This window comes from Capsella rubella, unplaced genomic scaffold (genome assembly GCF_000375325.1).
Source record: "Capsella rubella cultivar Monte Gargano unplaced genomic scaffold, Caprub1_0 scaffold_5, whole genome shotgun sequence".
In the NCBI taxonomy this organism is placed as follows: Eukaryota; Viridiplantae; Streptophyta; class Magnoliopsida; order Brassicales; family Brassicaceae; genus Capsella; species Capsella rubella.
In genome coordinates, this window is record NW_006238919.1 from 138,359 (window position 1) to 158,211 (window position 19,853).

General features: G+C 37.4%; 3 protein-coding genes across 8 annotated transcripts; 1 reads left to right on the top strand and 2 right to left on the bottom strand.

Moving 5' to 3' along the window:
• Positions 1 to 1,198: 1,198 nt before the first annotated feature.
• Positions 1,199 to 7,181, bottom strand: LOC17886330 (ATP-dependent DNA helicase homolog RECG, chloroplastic). 3 transcript variants are annotated; one of them, XM_023783523.1, is made up of 17 exons: positions 6,976 to 7,181; positions 6,810 to 6,880; positions 6,581 to 6,692; positions 6,000 to 6,476; positions 5,805 to 5,917; positions 5,372 to 5,606; positions 4,979 to 5,142; positions 4,608 to 4,689; positions 4,398 to 4,487; positions 4,079 to 4,312; positions 3,857 to 3,928; positions 3,556 to 3,708; positions 3,336 to 3,479; positions 3,061 to 3,219; positions 2,872 to 2,955; positions 2,178 to 2,750; positions 1,199 to 2,085 (listed from the first exon to the last, which is right to left on the bottom strand). In XM_023783523.1, exons 1-17 carry the CDS (start codon positions 7,015 to 7,017, stop codon positions 1,993 to 1,995), a joined length of 2,898 nt encoding a protein of 965 aa, XP_023639291.1. In that variant the 5' UTR covers positions 7,018 to 7,181; the 3' UTR covers positions 1,199 to 1,992. The 3 variants fall into 3 exon arrangements, with proteins under 3 accessions (XP_023639291.1, XP_006292412.1, XP_023639292.1); XM_006292350.2 differs by having other exon boundaries at positions 6,581 to 6,716; XM_023783524.1 differs by lacking the exons at positions 6,810 to 6,880; positions 6,976 to 7,181 and having other exon boundaries at positions 6,000 to 6,502; positions 6,581 to 6,638.
• Positions 7,182 to 7,593: 412 nt separating this feature from the next.
• Positions 7,594 to 10,590, bottom strand: LOC17885559 (mitogen-activated protein kinase 17). 2 transcript variants are annotated; one of them, XM_006290938.2, is made up of 10 exons: positions 10,506 to 10,590; positions 9,855 to 10,275; positions 9,578 to 9,705; positions 9,347 to 9,406; positions 9,101 to 9,250; positions 8,809 to 8,964; positions 8,577 to 8,714; positions 8,389 to 8,468; positions 8,198 to 8,305; positions 7,594 to 8,102 (listed from the first exon to the last, which is right to left on the bottom strand). In XM_006290938.2, exons 2-10 carry the CDS (start codon positions 10,258 to 10,260, stop codon positions 7,865 to 7,867), a joined length of 1,464 nt encoding a protein of 487 aa, XP_006291000.1. In that variant the 5' UTR covers positions 10,261 to 10,275; positions 10,506 to 10,590; the 3' UTR covers positions 7,594 to 7,864. The 2 variants fall into 2 exon arrangements, with proteins under 2 accessions (XP_006291000.1, XP_023639296.1); XM_023783528.1 differs by having other exon boundaries at positions 10,494 to 10,587.
• A 3,109-nt stretch (positions 10,591 to 13,699) lies between these two features.
• On the top strand, positions 13,700 to 19,751 carry LOC17885014. 3 transcript variants are annotated; one of them, XM_023783525.1, is made up of 26 exons: positions 13,700 to 14,053; positions 14,134 to 14,246; positions 14,331 to 14,457; positions 14,567 to 14,665; positions 14,744 to 14,812; positions 14,907 to 15,041; positions 15,118 to 15,186; positions 15,275 to 15,318; positions 15,413 to 15,572; positions 15,877 to 16,044; positions 16,213 to 16,297; positions 16,399 to 16,632; positions 16,769 to 16,860; positions 16,957 to 16,999; positions 17,091 to 17,248; positions 17,336 to 17,446; positions 17,532 to 17,600; positions 17,695 to 17,838; positions 18,057 to 18,131; positions 18,211 to 18,387; positions 18,486 to 18,571; positions 18,691 to 18,745; positions 18,827 to 18,952; positions 19,048 to 19,161; positions 19,258 to 19,377; positions 19,475 to 19,751. In XM_023783525.1, the coding sequence occupies exons 1-26, from the start codon at positions 13,943 to 13,945 to the stop codon at positions 19,538 to 19,540; spliced, it is 2,850 nt and encodes a 949-aa protein (XP_023639293.1). In that variant the 5' UTR covers positions 13,700 to 13,942; the 3' UTR covers positions 19,541 to 19,751. The 3 variants fall into 3 exon arrangements, with proteins under 3 accessions (XP_023639293.1, XP_023639295.1, XP_023639294.1); XM_023783527.1 differs by having other exon boundaries at positions 18,223 to 18,387; XM_023783526.1 differs by having other exon boundaries at positions 15,880 to 16,044.
• The last annotated feature ends 102 nt before the right edge of the window (positions 19,752 to 19,853 follow it).

Sequence of the window (19,853 nt, forward strand, 5' to 3'; positions counted from 1 at the left end):
GCACTTTTGTGGAGTTATGTTGGTCAAATGGTAACCAAAAAAAATGTAGTTTAAATAAGATCAAGGACATTTATCAATCCGTCATAAATGTAGCGTTATCTAGTTTATATTTCCAAAATATATTGGTACTGACTATCATTGTTTTTTTCTTTTCTTTTCTTTTGAAGGGTAAAGACTGATTATATTTGTTGGTGCATGATGATGATGATGATGATGATGATGATGATGATGATTTGCGTTTTCAAAATGTTTAAGAAAGTTGTTATATCAGACCATATTTGTGTAGTCACTAGTCACCACCATACTCTTTGTGCGGTCGATCGCACACAACTACAATCATTGATTTGTCTACTTCTTTTATTGCAAAATAACTCTCTATCGTACATGATACATCAAATCAGTGTTTAAAAATATTGATAAATTAGTATGCCAATACCATAGTGACCACTCACTCTCTTTCAAGTTTTACAATTTGTGTTGGATTGTTAAAGCTTCAATTATTACTGTCATGGGAGGAGAGCATAGTAGGAGTATAAGATATTATATAGAAAAACGAAAAGAGGATCCCCAATTTGTACAAACAGCTTTTTGTAGCTTCCGATGAGCAAATCATTCGTCTAGGAACGTACACAGATTTATCTTCCGACATCACTATCTTCTAAAGTCAAAGAAACATAAAAAAAGAAGAAGTTTATGTCTTGTCTCTTAATCATTCTCTTCTACTCTTTGGATCCAAACCCTTGTGCCTGTTTCATCTCTACTTTTGCCACTCATAAGGTTTCAATTTTCTTCTTCAAGCCGAACATATTTGCACAGTTACAAAGGTTAAAAACAAAACACATTAATGCAACAGATTGAACAAAATAAAGGGAATGTTAAACTATTGTTATCAAAACACAAAAAGGATTGGAAAAAGCCGGCATAGTTATGTGTGACAACTTTTGGTCCTTGTAGTGTTCAAATTAAACATGAGAATTGTGTTATCATGATTGTCTTTTTTCAACCCCATGCTAGTTTTATCATATCAAAATATATTTTTGCCGACCGGCACCAATTATTATACCTACAATAGTAGCAGTACCCATACACAGACACCAAAAGAAGTATGTGAAGAGAACTAATTTTATATGGTTTCTACACTTGTCTTCTCTATCTCCAACCGATGATGATCTCGTATTATTGCCAAAAAAAATACAGATATGTATGTTGAATTCCCTCTAATTATAAACTGGATCCAGTTTAGATCTATTAGTAGAAGCAACAATGGAGTGATGCAAGTGTTTAGAATGATCCATACAAAGAGAAGAAGACGCAGAATGATACAGGGGAGAAGCAGCAGTGTCAATAAGATGAGAAACAAGTTGCCAACAGTTCAAGTTTCAATACGGAAGTGAAGGACAAAGGAGGAGACAAGGTGGTTAGTGGGTCCTATCCTTTGATGATTGGGTAGGAAACATTTGGTGGGCCACCACTTGTCTCTTTGTCCCTCTCCTCCCCCGTGAGATCTCCTCGATTGGTTTTGTTTGCTACTGTGTCCCTGTGGCCTGTGGGTCACTCACAACACCATTCCTAATTCCTATTACCACTTTCTTCTAATATTAACTTACACTCCACAAAACTCTCCAAATACAAACTTTGGTATGCATAAAGCCACCACTAATTTGTTACTTTTACAGATCCCATTTTAGTTCACGTCCTATTCAAAGGCATCAACTCCAAGTCAAGTATCCTTCCTTTTTTCACATGAATGGGTCTCTTGTTGTGCACAAAAGTTTACATGACATCAAAATATTTTGGATCCCCCCTCCCCGTCTAGGCTTAATCTAAATTTGACACCCAAAGACTATACTACTACTACAATATGTCATAGGCTTAATCTAAATTTGACACCCAAAGACTATACTACTACTACAATATGTCATAGTACCAAAATACCAAAAGGACATACCAAGTATGTACTATGTATGTACATATTGTGGCTTGTGTAAACTTTTAGTCGCCCAGAAGACAAAGTGGCTGTCTCATGCTAAGCTCAGCTTTCAGCGCTGGAAATTTCTCCAGGTCTTGAGAATCTCCTAGAACGTTCTGTGCAAACATGGTACCAAAATAATAATATAAATCCAGAGACATTGAAGTATATTATTTCACTGAAATGCAACTGGACAATGAATGCTTACCAAAGCGGCGATGTGGGCTTCCTGCAACATATTGCCGTCTACTTCTAGCCTAGCGACTGGGAACTCTGGTAGGTGCCCAGACTGTTTCTTCCCAAGCAAATCACCAGGTCCTCGTAGAAGAAGGTCTATATTTGCCAAGTAAAACCCATCTGATGATTTCCCCAACATTTTCAACCGTTTTAGGCTATTGGTAGTTGACCCAACTAATAAGCATTTCGATTTTCTGGTTCCACGCCCAACACGTCCTCGGAGCTGGTGTAACTGAGCTATTCCAAACCTTTCAGCATTCATGACAACCATCATTGATGCGTCTGGAACATCAACACCTATCTCTATCACCTGGGTGGAAAGAAGTATCTGTGTTTCTCCACTTCTGAATTTGTTCAGAGCCTCTTCTTTGTCTTCACTCTTCATCCTTCCGTGTAACAACCCGCAGTTGTACTTCGGAAATTTCTTGGTTATTATTTCGAGCTCAGCAGAGGCAGCACGGAGCTGTGGAAGTTGCTCTGATTGTTCAATAACAGGATACACAAGGTACACTCTCCCTCCAGACTTCAAGTCTTTCAGCATCATCTGTCAATGGAAAGATGTTAGGCTTAGACATCATCTACTGTTGAATTTTCAAAATCAAAAGCAACATATGTTTATATGATGAGCGTCAAGACAAAATTCTAGTTATTGTCATAGGCATTACCGAGTAGACTTCCTTGATGCCAGTCTCATTTCCCTCAAAAATGTGGGTCTCAACTGGTATTCTTCCAAGTGGCATACCAGTAATCTGAAGAAACAAAGAGTTGCACTCATTTAAAATGCTTATAGACGTTTAACGCATGGAAAAAGTGTGTTTCTATCTGCTGAATTAAAATGGAAAAGCTTTACATACTTGGGTCAAAGAAATATCTCCGTATAAAGCTAAGGCAAGTGATCTCGGGATAGGGGTAGCTGACATGGCAAGAACATGAGGAGCCATACTGAGATCAGCTTTAGATGTATCATCAGCGTCAGATGAGTCACTTTTTGATATCACAGATGTCCCATATAACTGCAAAAGTCAGGCCACAATACACTTCATGAATCATTACTATTATTTTTCATGATAGTTTAAGTAGAATGAACAATGCAATTATCCGATAGATAAAAATATTCTAGGAACCTGACCTTGCTGTTAAATTTTCCTCTCTGGATTACACCAAATCGTTGCTGCTCATCAACGACGGCAATACGTAATGCAGAGTACTCTATCTTTTCAGCTATTAGACTGTGAGTTCCAATTATAAACGATATAGCTCCACTTTGAAGATCCTGTCATCAGTTGTCAGTTATTAGGAACACAAACTTACTGTACGATTTAAAACGACATATTAACTGCATCACTTGCCTGGCGAATACTACGTGACTGCTTCGCCGGGGTTGAACCTGTCAGCAACCCAATGGTTGGCTTGGATGTTATTCCCTCCATATTCTCCAACAGATCACGGCACTGTTCATAATGCTGGATGGCAAGTAATTCTGTCGGGGCCATGAAAGCTGCCTACATATGAGAAAATAGAATTCAAATAACAAATTCAACTACATGCAAGGAACGAGTCAATGACGGATATCAGAAGATTTATTGAAAAATTGACTACACATAACATAGTGAAATATCAGAAGGTTGTAAAGAGATTTAATCAACAAACCTGGTAACCAGATCCTATGACCTCCATGCACGCCAAGAAAGCCACAACTGTTTTGCCACATCCAACATCACCCTAAAAGATAAAGATAAAAAAATTGTGGCAACAGCTAAATCTAAGTCTCCTCATAGTCCGTTAAGATTGGCTAAATGCCTACAAAGAAAAAGAATAAACTATAAACAAAACAAAGAAAGAAATATCAGCCAGCTAAGCTGACAAAACTACCTGCAAAAGCCGATTCATTGGAACCGGGCGCTTTAGATCCCATATAATTTCTGAGACAGCGCTTAGCTGGCTAGGAGTGAGGGAATATGGTAGAGCCTTCAGAAAACTCTTAGTGAGAGGGGACCATTCTTCAATATAAACGGAATTAAGCACTGGCTTTCTAAACTTTTCCAGCAATACATCTTTCTCTATTTTTGTGCCAAGGCCTTGAAGCATTTGGTACAAACGTGCTAACTGTATGAAAACAAAATTCAACGGACTAACAGATTAAGACTAAGAGTTATGCTTCTGAGAAGACATTATTCAAGAAGCTAGCTACCTGTAGGTAAAAGAACTCGTCAAATATAAGCCTTTTGCGAGCTAAGTCAGCCTCATCTAAAGTCTTGGGCTCGTGAATACCAACGTATGCCTACATTTACCGCAAGGGAAAAAACTAAGAATGAAAAGCAATTGAGACATAAGATTTTGTTGCGGATTAAAGAAGAAGTTAATCAAAAAGTAATGCTTCAAACAGAGAAGCAGGACTTACATCATTAAGTGATGGTAAGCCAAACACTGTAGTGATTTCTTTAGGAATCGGATCAATATTGGCGGGGAGAACCCGCAGAGCCCTATGTGAGAAACGTTGGTGAGGTGTGATAAACAAGCGTACTAATCATTGAAATATGTAATGGCATGCTTAGTTCTAGGAAATTTTTATGATATATGAAAAAAAATTATTTCACTCAGGCCAGTCTTGAAACACTCAATCAGGTCAAAGGTGAAGCTTTTACTCAAAATCTAAATGATTCCCTGATATGGGACTTCAGAACTGCTGTCTCAATTACGTTTATACCGAAACAAATAATGTAATATTATATTAACCAGTGAAGATCCCGGAAGAGAAAAGAGAAACAAAACCTGGAGATGACGTCGCTAAGGAACTTTGGGTTCAACCCTCCTTTTGAAGGGTATATAGGATATGGTCTCCCCTGGGCTCGAAGAGATGATTCTTCCTCATCTTTGAGTACATCAATATTGTAGTCCCTCATTTCAAAATGATCTTCTGCACGTAATGACTTAACCTAGAAGTAGAAGAGATTATCAACAGATTCTTGAATCAGCACAGTTGCCAAATACTTTTGCACGTAAATCTGATGCGTTATTGTTCTTCTATTTTACTAAAACAAGTCCAAGCTTCAAAGTTGACTTGAAGAAGAGAGCTAAAGACTAATGAGGCCGTCTTTTACAAACAAGTAAACTACCTAAGCAAGAGATAAAAATACATACAAAGACAGTAAGCAACGGAATTACCTTCCCACAAACACAAACAAGATCCCCAACTTTATGTTTCTCTTGAATAGCATTAAGAAAGGGTTGCCAGGTAAAGCGAGTCCCCCTAAAAAACTTCTTCAGATGCAAAAAAATTGATTTTCCTGCTTTATCTTCAGTATTATAACTCAGATTCCCCGGAGTTCTGTCTCTGCCTGAGATTTCACAGCTTACAATAACCTCGAGAAAGGAAAATGAAGAGCTAGCTCTAACTCCCCTGCACATGAACCGCGAATTATTCAAATTAGAATTTCAAAAATGTGTAGATGTGGCTCAAGAAAAAGGCGTAAGCAATGCTGATTTGAGAAATTGTCAACAGAAAAACAGTGGTAATATAGAGACGATTTCTTGACAAAGATCTTTTTTAACTATGTTTGAGATGAACTTTTGAATGATTTCCGAAGGAAATACTCACTTGGAAGACAATATTTTGCCAACAAATATCAAGTACTGTCCATCCTCAATATCAACCTGTGCATTCTGCAAATCTGCATAGGTTCGAGGAAAATGATGCAATAGTTTCTTCATCTGCATTGGTAGACAGTATGAAAACTGGGTTTAAGCCTTCCATCAAGGAAAAATTGTTGTTTCTATGTATTTAAATTCCTACCGTGTGAAAGCCACAGGTATCTAGCTGATTGCTGTGCCTCTTACTTAGCCCGGGAATAAAACCTATACTGCTACCAAGGAATTGTTGAGAGGCAGAATCATCAGATGTTGTTTCAAGTTCAGAAACTGTGGTTTGGCTCGTAAAAAAGGAACCATCTGAAATTTCTTCTCTGAGATTGGAAGAATCAACATTCTGAACCTCTGGACACAAGGAAGATAAAGTTCTGGAAAGATTGTCTGGATCAAACCATCCTCCATGGATGGGAGTGGGCAGGAAACTGTTATCAGTTGGCGTTTTAAGAATACCCCTTGGTTCATCTGAAGATATGCTATTGCTGTATAGTTCCACTGGACGAGAATCACCAAGAATGATAGAAGGGAATCTCTGACACGCCAATACAAGATCTTTCTTAACTTCCTCATCAGATTTCTTATCAACAAAATCATCGACATTATCATACTCCATCAAAGCTGCAACCTAGACAGTAGGGTAGAAAACCACAACTATTTGAAATGCATAGAGAAACATGAATACAAATTTGATAGACCAATAAAAGAAACGAACAAAGCTGGCTTTTTTACCTTGCTAATCAACTTGGACTGATTCTCGAGGCGAGCAGTGGCAAACTTCTCAACTTGGTCGAGAATATTGTCAGAAAATTTATGCTTTGAACGATAAGATATGTTCCAGACTCTGGGGAAGAAGAAATTACTCAACCTACAGAATCAGCTTCATCGATTCATTCCCAGAAAGAACAAAAGGAATCAGAGAATATGAGGATGATGATAAGAGAAGAGAGAGAGAGAGTACCTCATTCTATTCCAGCTTCCTCTCTGAGCTTGGATTACAATCACACTACGCAATCTTCTACCAGCACAACACTGAAACAAAATTATTCAGAGAAAGAAAAAATTGACATGAGAGAGACGTTTCTCCGAGGAAGCACAATCATTAGATACAAAAACGAGTACAATACCATGCCACAGGGTTGCACCATGGATAGAGTCACTGCCGCCATTGAAGATCAAAACATGGCTTTCCTGAAGATTTTTCGAAAGGGGTTTCTGAGGCTAATCAGAAACACTTCCAGACAAATCAGGATCGAGCTATAACTGACTGAGCAACCACACGCTTAGAATTTCGTACTATGTCTCATAAGAAGACTTCGCTGGGAAGAAGGACCTCAAATTCACCACGAATCCAGTTAAAGTTCGAGTCTTGAGGGTTTAATTTCTCTTAAATCTTCAATTAAATTACTTATTTAACAACTAAATTAACTTGTGTTTTCCATGTATGGCTAATTTTATTGGTTTTTTTTTTTTTTAAATGGATTCATCAAATCATAATTAAGTTTGAAAAAATGTTAATCAACGTTGAATCTTGAAAATACTCATTAATCATTTCTTATGAAGATTATGACATTACTATAGTTTCTTTTAGATAGATGAACTTTTTTTTATGGTTATCATCTCGTTTCTAGTTTCTTTGTTAATTTAAGAAGACATGATACATTTTGCATAGATTTGATTATGTAAGGTTTTTCAGACAAGTGATCTCCTGCTAGCGTTAGTGTAGACATCAAAATCTAGCATTAGGCAGATGAATGGGTTGATGATAATACATACTGCATGATTCTACAGAGTAAGTAAATAAATATATGAATTTCAAGTTCCAAGAGAAACCATTACAACACGAGAGATTCCAATATGACAGAGAACAAGCGAGACTGAGAGAGAGAGAGAGAGAGAGAGCAATGAAGAAGAAGAGAGTTACATGGACAACTCAGAGAGACACCACATCATCATACAATAGGCAGAACACAATCAATGGTTTGCTGCTAACAACTTGAGAATCAATTTTTCTGACTAAGACACTGCGGAGGAGACACCCACACATCTGGAAGCACAGATACTATCACTCCTCATTAGACATGCAGACCGTTTTACCGGTGTTGCTGCTGCTTTGTCTACTTGTGTTGTCTTCTGTGACGATAAGCCAGTTGCTGTGTTTGGAGTCTGTGGAGGTGTAACCACCACTAAAGACGAAGACGACTGGGTATGAACCGAATCAGAACCTTCATCTTCTGATGAGCACACCCGTTCTCTGCAACAAAACCCACAACAGGGTTAGAAATTTAGAATAGCCTGATTCGCTTATACTCATCATGGTGGTTCAGTTTCAAGAAGTAACTAACTCACCTAGGGAGTGACGTGTACTTTCTCTGATGTGGTGGAGAGTTATGTTCCTCTTCATCATCGTCGTGTTCTTCGAGTCGGGCAAACTCTTGTTTGATTTGATCAACTCCGCTGGAGTCGAGATCGATTCACAAAGATCAGACAAAAGTTATTTTTATTAACTGAGCCAGGTTTATTGGGAAATTGAGTCAAACCTCGGGTATAGAAAATGAGAGTTAACGTTCTCTTCTCCTTGTAAATACTCATGCAACATCTGTGGATGATACTCCAAAATCTGTCTCATACACACAGAGAGACCAAAGAGAGTTTTGAGAGATGCCAAAAACTCCAAATAAATTTTCATTCTCTTAGGCATATATATCCTTGACAGGTTCTTATTTACCTCTCGGTACATGAGCTCCCTCACATCATCCCGAGTTAATTTCCTCCTTTCGAACTCAAACTCGAGTTTCGAGATAGGTTGCCTCGAGGGTTCATAGTCCACATTTGCCAATCCTTGAAAATACGGATCAGCCAATGCCTGAGGAAAGAAGAAAACAAAAGCATCAAGAATCATGAAAATGAATGTAAGAAAACAAAAACAGATAACATTTTTCAGGCTGTTTTCCTCTTACCTCTTCTGCAGAGGGACGGTCCTTAGGGTCAAAAGCGATCAAACGCTGAAGCAACTTCAGCGCCACAGGATCGATATTGGGGAATTTATGGGTGAAAGGAACAGGATCCTTTCTCCTCATGTTACCCAAATACTTTCTAGCCTTCTCATTCCGAATCTACAGATTCATTATAAACAACTTGATGACACACAAAACTAAAAAACACTTGCACCCAAAGCAAGTCTATCTGGGAGAGAGAAGCCTCTGTATTGGGACTTAGTTAGCTTCCGGGAAAAATAAAAACAAAACAAACCCTGGATAGAGTTATCGGCGACGGTGTTCCAAGCAGATCAGTGACGAGCTCTAGCTGGTGCACAACGTTTTTGCCAGGAAACAAGGGTTTTCCAGTTAGCATCTCGGCAAATATGCAGCCAACGCTCCACATGTCAATTGCCGGAGTATACTGCACAAACATATCAGTTCCATAAGCTCACACATCACATTATGATTAAGGTTTCATATGGAAACGGAACAAGACATAAGGATTTCAGAACTTTACATTAGAATAGAAGGAACCACAGAGCTCTGGCGCACGGTACCATCTTGTAGCAACATAGTCCTTACAAAAGCGAATGACAAGATTGAGCAAAAGTATCGAACCATTTCAAATGGAATGCTTTACGACAAACATACCTCTCAGTTAAAGAACAATAAACTCAAACTGAGTAAGCATATTTACATAAACATATGAATTGGGACACAACTCTGACAGAGATAGAAAGATACATACAGTCCAGAAAACGGCAGAAGGGGAGTCAGTGAAGGAGACACGAGCAAGTCCTAAATCACAGATCTTGATTTTGCAATCAGCATTAGCGAGGATGTTCTTAGGCTTCAGATCTCTATGGAACACATGAGCTATAAGACACAAAGAAACAAAAGGAGCCAAAAGATTACGATACAAAAAAATTCACAGAAAGGCCACAAAATGTCAAGAGGGAACAGTGAAAGAGCAAAAAAAAAAAAAAAGGACACAGTTAAAGAGAGAGGGAACCAAGAAACCTTACCTGAGTGCATGAATTTTAAGCCACGAAGAAGTTGGTACAAGAAGAATTGATGATGCTGAGGAGTGAGGTCGTCATTTACCTTAAGAACGTGGTGAAGATCAGACTCCATCAACTCAAAAACAACATAGATGTCTTTGAACTCCTTGCGGCAAGGAGGGAGCATGATATGTTTGATCTCGACGATATCAGGATGTCGGAGAAGCCTGAGAAGCTTGATCTCTCTGAGGATACGGATAGCGTCAGAGACATGTTCAAACACATTGGTCATCTTCTTGATGGCCACTTTGCCACCCGTGTGAGGACATTCCGCTGAAGCAACAACTCCGTAGCTTCCTTTGCCCACCACTTCTTGGATCTGATATTGGCTTGCTTCACCGTACTCCGTGAAAAACTCCTTCTCCAACATCTTGATTTTTTTTCACTGCTAACAACAACATTTCATCATTTAATTCATCAACAAAGAACAAAAAGAACTTTCTTTTAAGCTAAAAATCCCTAGATCCAAAAATTTACAAATCATTAGATCAAAACCAACGCTGAAAACATCAGTAACGCAATACCTAGATCAATTGCTCTAATTTCAGCACAAGGGACAACCCTAATTTTACCAAGAAAATGAAAAAAAGAGAAAGGACAGACCTTTTAGATTACCTTTGAAGAAATTTTATTTCCACGAAGCTGCAGACGAAGAAAATAGATAGATTGACGGATATGTCTGATGTAAAATAAAAAGCACGGGGGGCACACGCTTTTATATAATAAAATCCGCTTCAAGACAAAACAGCTCATTTCAGTTTTTGCCGATTACTCTTAATTCGTACATTAAACACCTTTTAATTATGGGGAAAATACCTTCTTACAAGTTGTCTCAGATTAAATAAAAGTTAGATAAGACAAAAAAATAAAAATCCTGAAAAGAACTTTTTTTTTGCTGATATAATCTGACAGGGAGAATGAGATGGAGGATTAAAAAACAGAAATGGGCTTTAAAAATGACTGTAATAACTAATAACTAATATATAGTAACAAATTAGAAAATGAAGATGGAATAGGAAAAGAGATTAAACAAATACCTAAAAATGCGAGCCATACCTTATCTTATCCTCGAGTGCCAAATTTCACGGAATAATTCAAAAAAAAAAAAACAGATAAGATACGTTTATACTTTATATATATGTGCTCGAGTTATGGAAGACACGGCTCGTTTGCCTCTTCTGTCTTTTTCATCTACTCTACTTGAATCTTTGATACGACTTCGTTTCTCAATATATTTTGAGAGAACTCTCCAGGAAAGTCTCTCTGTTGTGCTGCAGAGGTGTCCGAGTCACTAGCTCCCACCATTGTTGACCATCGTCCAATATCCTTGTAAAACGCTGCGTTTTTGTGCCGGTGTGTAGTAGGTGCTCAGGACTCAAGTTGGTATAATGCGTTTTGTGTTTGCTGGCTTTGTCCCTTCATTACTCCAGTGGGCCGTCACCGTTTACATTATATTACATTGTCGCTGTTAATTAATTTGTTGTATAATATAATCACGGTCGTTAACTTTCCACGTAACAACACGTCAACTACATATACACTTGGCTTGGGTAGTTTCTTCTTTTCATCTTTTAGTAAAAGAAAACAATCCATTCAATATTAACGGTGGACATGTACATGAACAATATTGTGAGATACGTTAACTCTCTAAAAGGTAGAATGATACACATTCGTGAACAGAACAAAAAAGCTAAGGTAGAACAAAATCATTCTTCTACCGATTACCAAGCTCAGACACAGGCATAAAGTATACTCACACCCATCTCTGAGTTTCATGCATTTAGAGATCGATGGTTTTTGAAGTTCTGAGCCAACCCGATCCAACTAAATTAAAGAGCCATCATAACTTAAACGCATTTATCCCAATGCCAAATATATAGAATCGTATGTTGTATATGATCCAAGTAAGAGATCGTACGTAGTATTGTAGTAACATACTCATCAATTAATCAGAACTATACATATTAACATATGATAGGTATATTATATAGGATCAATCGAAAGTACGAGATCATATTATCATACTCAGCAGACAGCTAACATCAATATATACTGGTATGGTACTAGATAACTTTTGTTATTTCCCCCTTCCCGTCAACTACTATGAAATGTCGTATAATTTTCTTTTATGAATACAGTAAATTTGCATTTCACAATTCCGCTTAATTTTAATTTTGAATATAATCTGATAATACTATATACTAATATTTTCTGTTGTTTTATATTTCACATCTAAAGTCAACTTATATGGAAATTAATAATCTTTGCCAAAAGTCAGATATCTTTACTAATTATATAGTTTTCATCATTTAATTTATTAAATTAAATGAGAAAAACAATTGCGTCTTGCTGAGTCGTATAAAATTTATTTGCAAAATCAACTTACATTCCCTAATCAGTTGACCAAACTTGAAAATGATTGTTTATTATAATAACGACGGGAGAAAGCGTACGGAACATGAGATAAGGAGAGTTAATCAAATTAAAGCCAATAATCCGTAGACGTTTTGTGTCTGAGAATTAGAATAAGTTTGTGAGTACAGCTTCAAAGATAGTCTATCTCCGGACCGGTGGTGGTGTGTCATTTGCAAACACCACAACTTCTTACGTCAGGATACTCTACAAAAAAATTTATAAGTCGTATTTGTAGAGTCATGTTTTTAGGTCAGTATTTTATCGTATCGTGACTTTGAATTTATAGATGAGTTCTCCTGCGTATACAAGGTGAAAGAAATACACGTTATGGCTCAGTCATAATGTTTCTTTAGATTCACGAGTGCTTTGAATCCTACCCACGCTAATCAAGTAATCATAGACGATCAGGATTAAGTCCCCGAATCATGCAACTGTGGGAATCATACTGACGTAAAAGCCTAAAAGGGTCTGGTTTTGCCTGAATGCCCACGTCACATCGTTAGGTGATGAGGCCACGATTAGTAATTAAGATTCTGATGAGTGCTACCATTTATTTCCCAACTTATCTATCCCACATTCAACTCCCTAACGTAGATATATGCCTTATGCCTACCTACCTACTCTATGATTTCTCTATCATCAATTTCAAAAGTTCATTCTTTTTTTCTTTTTTTCAAGTTGACATAATTGCTGTAGAGTTATAGCTAATGGGCCTTAGGACATTGACTGATAATACTAATAAAAGTCATATATGGGCCAGTTTTTTCAATATCTTCAATTCTATTTTGGGCTGATTTCTTAAGTCTTAAACGACCAATTTCATCGAAAATAGCTATTAATTATACTTAGCTTTTTTTCTTTTGGTAGAAACTAATTATACTTATTAGCTTAGCTTATTGAATGTTGATTTAAGTATTTCACACAGGAAAATGACTTCTTACATATTTATTTACTTTGTTCTGCAAATTCAAAGCTTTTCAATACCCGTTTTCATTTTGCAGAAGAGTGAAAACCAATAATTATAAAAATCTCCTAAAAATATATATACAAATACAATAAGAGTTTTATTATATTGCTCTTGCCAGGCACTAGCAAATAATTAAATTTATATCGACAGAAATATACCTTTTTATTTTTGTCAACCATTGAAAACAAGCTTAAGAAATAATTAATTAATTAAAAAATATAAACAGAGAGTTAAATTTAGTTATAGTTTTTTTTTTTGGGTTGGTTGGGTGCAAACTGCAAAGAGAGTTGAGACGGACGGGGAAGAACAAGCGGGAGAGAGGGACTTCATCATGCTTGCAAGCAAAGTGTTCTTCTCCTTAATTTCACCATCAATATTTAAAAATTAGATAAATAAATTTAAAAAGAAAAAACAAAAACAAAAGAGAAGTTGAGAACTGTCTCTGTTTTTTTTTTCTTTGTTGCTTTTTAATTACAAAATTGTTTCTCATCGTTTCACTTTTGATTCCTGATTTTTTTATTTTTTGTTTGTTCGATCCTTTCTTAATACCCCAAACACACTTCTTCTTCCCTCTCGATCTTCCCTTTTCTTTTATCGATCCTCGGGTTCATCGGAATCGTTTTTTCCCCCCGACTTGACTGCTTTATCGAGATCATCGCGAGAGTTGCCGATGGACGACGAGGTTGTTCAGCGAGTATTCCAAGAGGGAGGACGAGATTTCTTCCAGCAGCAACCTTCTACTTCCTCTTCTTCGATCCTTCAATCTCTTCCTCTTCATGTGGTACGCTTCTCTCTTTCGAAATTTCTAGAAAGTAGGAGAACATGGAGGTCCGTTGATTACTGTGTTTTTGGTATGATTAGGGTTTCGATCATGGCTACTACCTGTTGGTTAAGTCCATTCAAGAACTTAGAGAGAAGAAGGACGGCATTGTTACTGTTGGTATTGGTGGACCTAGCGGCTCTGGTAAATCTAGGTACTCCATCTTCTTATGTCCATTTTTTCTTTCTCAAGAGTCATGCTCGATTTCATCTTCTTTTGTTTGTTTGGGTGCACGAAGCTTGGCAGAGAAAGTTGCATCTGTAATTGGCTGTACTGTTATTTCCATGGAGGATTACCGAGACAGCTTGGACGATGGAAATGAATTGGAAACTTTAGATTTTGATGCATTAGTCCAGAATTTGGAGGTACTTTTTTTTGTCTTTTCTCAGATTTCAAGAGGTTTCTTAATTGTTTGTATTGTTCTGTAGAAATGAAATGACTGAGGTTGACTAACTTGGCCCTTTCTATAAATAGGATTTGATCAAAGGAAAAGATACTCTTGTTCCGGTTTTTGATTTCCAGCAAAAGAGGCGTTTAGATTCCAAGATGGTGAAGACATCCTCTTCTGGAGTGGTAAGTCGATAATCTGATTCTGACTATATGGTTTTGCTGTGGCTGTTATGCTTTATTCGTTGTGGTTTATTGTGTAAGGTTATTGTTGATGGAACATATGCTCTCCATTCAAGATTGCGTTCCTTGCTGGATATCCGGGTTGCAGTGGTAAGGTTTTTACTTCCACAGCAGTTATTGGTGTAGCTAATGTAAAACAACAACATTCCGTGAATATGATATTGTTTATTCTCTCTGTGATTAGGTTGGGGGAGTTCATTTTAGCCTTCTCTCTAAAGTCCGTTATGATATTGGAGATTCCTGTTCCCTTGATTACCTTATCGACAGCATCTTCCCATTGTTTAGAAAGCACATTGAGCCCGATCTCCATCATGCACAGGTTGGTTTTTCTTCTTTTCTTTCTCCATTTAAGTGTTCACAGAAGTTTGACTTCTCTGTTTGTTGGGACTGTGCAGATCAGAATCAACAATAGTTTTGTTTCATCTTTTCGAGAAGCCATTTACAAATTGAAATGCAAAAGTGAGGTCTGTAGTTTCTTCCAGTTATTGTGCTTTCCTTTCCTGACCTTGATTTATTTACTAATGTTTGCCACTTAACTAATTCATGTAACAGATAGTAACTTCATTTGCTCAAGAAAGTGATGTGCAGAAGGATAAGTAAGCAGGATTGTTCTAGTATATGTGAATGGTTTAAGCTTTTTACTGGATCTTCATATGCATGCTGACTTGGTTCCTTTGGTGCTGCTTTTAGTTTTATTGAGATGTACCTTAGACCTCCTTCTGCAAGTGAAGAGGCACGGATAAATGACTGGATAAAAGTTCGTCAAGCTGGTATAAGGTACTATCTGTCCCTTGGAGATCAAAGGATTGTCGACAAGCATTTCATTATCCGTCCGAAAGCTGAGTTTGAGGTGAGTTATTACTGAATTGCCAAGTTTCCAATTATAATTTGGTATATCCTTCTTTCTAGGTCTGTAATTTTTTCTGGAATATGAGGTTCTAGCGTTTTATCCTCGGTGGAAGATAACAGTATGAATGGGGTTATGTTTAACTTTACTGTTTTGGTTCCTGGTCCAGTATTTTCCCAGATTTTGTTAATTTCTTATATTCTCTACTGAAGAGGCATGCCTATATTTATGGAATCTGGTCAAGATGGGGGGCAACTTTATATTTCCTACTTATCCTTCTCTCTGTGACTTAATTTCCAATGTCTAGCAGGTTGGACGCATGACACTTGGAGGGTTGCTAGCTTTAGGCTACAATGTTGTTGTGAGTTATAAGCGAGCTTCAACTGCTATCAGTTATGGTAATTTGTCCCTGTCACGTGAAACGATCGATACACTTAGCGAGACTTTCCTGGTACTGAGAGGGACAGATAGGAAGGTAATAACCCAAAATTATCGCTAAGAACAAGTACATTTTGATCGTCAATGCAAAAGAGACAATAATACACGTTTTCTTAACTGTTTCTTTCCCCTCTATCAGTAATGAGGATCTAGCTTATTTAGTATCCCGTTTGATATAAATGTTTTAATAGATCTTTTTGCATAGAGTGTGGGAGCTGAAGCTCTGAGAATGGGCATCACTGGGCCCTGGATCACCAAATCATACCTGGAACTCATTCTTGAAAGTAAAGGTCAGTGAATTGGATATATCATGTTTGTTTCCATTTTTATCCTTCCTTACGCTCTGCAGTGCAACAGAATATTAAGTTCTGCAAGCTTACCCATGTTGCAGGTGTACCACGCTTGAACACACCTCCACTTTTGCAACCGTCTCCTGTAATCACCAACCAAGAGAAGCAAATTGTTGCACCAAAACCTATTCGAACTACCCCAAACATTGTTACCCGCCTTGAGGATTTGTCGCAGCCTTGGACTCGATCTCCTACCAAATCCCAAATGGAACCAATGGTAGCAACTTGGCATTTCACCTCTTATGACCCACCTCAATCAGTAAGCTCTGTTGTAGGTATGTCCGTCTTTTTTGAAGATTGATGAGTTTTCCATTTGATATTTTTACCCTCTTAGTTTCATCGTCTATGAAATGTATTTCAGTAGTATTATCGTTGCATTTATGCCTAGGCTTTCTCATCAAGCAGCCACAGATTCCTCTTTCAGGGATAATATGCGGCTTGTTCCTATGCCTGATTCATACGACTTGGACAGAGGGTTGCTACTTTCCGTTCAAGCGATACAGGTAATGGGGTTGCAAGAAGATAGGAGAAATCTTTTAAAAAGTTGTTTTTTCTTGCACTTGTTCACTTAGTAAGGGTTCTTTTGCTCGAATTATCAGGCACTGCTGGAGAATAAGGGACCCCCTGTTATTGTTGGAATAGGTAAAATTGCTTGTTCGCTGTTTGTGTCATTTTAGTTTAGCCGAAATGTTATTTCCTATTCTCTATATTTTTCACCCTGATTTCACTGTAGGCGGTCCTAGTGGGTCTGGTAAGACTAGCTTGGCTCATAAAATGGCCAATATAGTTGGTTGTGAAGTGGTTTCCCTCGAAAGTTACTTCAAGTCTGAACAAGTCAAAGATTTTAAGCATGACGACTTTAGTTCCCTTGATTTGCCTTTGCTCTCAAAGGTAACGCTTTGGTTTGTGAAATAGAGTTGTCTGTCAGTCTTTGGATTAGTTTTATTAGAATTAAATCTCTCTCTACTTCACTTGTAGAATATTGCTGACATAACGAACAGTCGAAGAACCAAACTGCCTATATTTGACTTGGAGACTGGCACCAGATGTGGCTTCAAGGAACTAGAAGTTCCAGAAGAGTGTGGTGTGGTTAGTGATCATACTCTTCACATATTATATGGTGATTATCTCACCGTAGTTGTTGATGATTTTCAATATCACATCATTTTCTCAGATCATCTTCGAGGGGGTTTATGCATTGCATCCAGAAATCAGACAATCTTTAGACCTTTGGGTTGCTGTTGTAAGATCATTTCTGCTTTATTGTTCCTTTTCTTCCATTCATTATTCTTTTCTTATCAAGAACATATTGATTTCTATTTCTCTTCATAAACCAGGTGGGAGGTGTTCATTCACATCTTATCTCTAGAGTCCAGAGGGATAAAAGTCGAGTGGGGTGTTTCATGTCTCAGAATGAGATAATGATGACCGTATTTCCAATGTTCCAGCAACACATCGAGCCGCATCTAGTGCATGCACACGTGAGTACACCTGAGACTCTAGATTTCACCTACTAGTCTCGTTCTCTGCAAATTTTCCTTCAATCTGTTACTGTTTGCTACTCGTTTGTGATCACAGTTTAGCTTGTGAAAAAGAAAAAATCCCAATTTTAAATAAATGTACTCAACCGGACAGGATTTGACATATGAGTATGTATATGATCTTTGTGTGCGTGCTAACAGTTTTCCCAATATCACAGGTTAAGATTCGGAATGATTTTGATCCAGTTCTCTCTCCTGAGAGCTCTTTGTTTGTTTTGAAGAGCAATAAACAAGTAAGATTTAAAATTACATCCTGAGCTTTCCATAATGTACAGAAACACTCACAACTCGTCATGTGGTTGATATGATAAGGTTCCATACCAGGATATCCTCAGCATCCTTGATTCGACAAAATTCTGCAGTTCCGTTCAGAATTTTATTGATATATATCTAAGGCTATCTGGGCTTCCTGCAAATGGTCAGTTGTCAGATAGTGACTGCATACGCGTAAGAATATGTGAGGGCAGGTTTGCAGTGCTTATACGCGAGGTTTGATTTTCATATATGCAAATTCATAAATTCTTTGTTAATTATAGGACTCATTAGTTCTTTTTCTTATGTCTCATGAATCTTCGTACGTGTCACAGCCAATCAGGGAAGGTAACTTCATCATCCAGCCCAAAGTAGATTTTGACATTAGCGTAAGTACTGTGGCAGGTCTTCTTAATCTCGGGTGAGCAAAAAATCAAACAAGTTCTTTTTTCTTCAACAGTTTTCGGCGTTTCAGTAGTAACAATATTTATCCATTCAGATTTTTCAGATGCTAATATATGTTCTCTATTCTGGTTTCAGGTATCAAGCAGTGGCGTATATCGAAGCCTCTGCGTTCATTTACCAAGACGGAAAGGTGAAGATGCATTGCTCTTAGTTAAATATTCAAAACAAGCTTCTTGAGATTGGAATACCGATTGTCTATTTTATTTTGAAGATTCTTATTGAGGTTGATCATCTTCAAGATGTGCCAAGTCCTTACATACAGATCAAAGGCGCAAACAAAGAAGCTGTGACAGCTGCTGGTTCAGCTCTCAAACTGGATGGTTCATACACAACAAAGGTTCCATTTCGAAACACCTTTTGTTCTTGATCTTCATTTTACATATATAATACACAATCAATATTTATTCCGTTTTGTTGTTTTCGTGAATGAAGAGTTACCTTCAAATAGTGTTGGAAAGATTGCCACCAGTGCAGAGAAGTTCAAGTGGAATCCATACACAGCAAGCAGCACGGTTGCAAGAACTAGTGGAATTCATACAATCTCAGGTAACCAGAAGTCTCTTTAATCCTCTTCTCGCATTCGAGTTTCAATGTATCAGAATTGGTTCTCATTGCCGTTTGATTGTCTTACATCTAAAATAGGGAAGTAGTAACAGTGTCTCGGAATCATCACCAAGAAGAGATGGTTCTTCCATAGACAACATTTTGGAAGATATGCAGTCAAGAATTAAACGACTCGAACGTTGGCACACCATCAATACGGTATCATTTCATCGTGTTAATAGACTAGTCGCAACATCTTTATTTCTTGTTTTTGGGGTATATGATTGATGAAAAGTAACAAATATGGTGGAAACAGGTACTATGGACATTTTTGATGTCTGCGCTCGTTGGTTACTCTCTCTACCAAAGGAAGCGCCAATAATTAAAATATTTTCTCGGGTATCTTTATTTGCTTTCACCAAATAATCTAATCAACAGAAGAAAAGTCAAATGCTAACCTGTGGGGATATCCAATATTACTGTAAATATACCCAAAAAGCTCTTCTTTTTTGCTTACCGAGTCTTTCGGACATGTAACTATCATTATTTAGTATGAAAAAAACATACACGTTAGCCATGAAAGTTCACTATAAGTCACGACATTCTTATCTTATGTTTTAAGTTCGATGAGGATTGATTGGACACAAAAGGGTCTTATACTTATTAATTCATAATATTGTCTTTTCACTATGTTT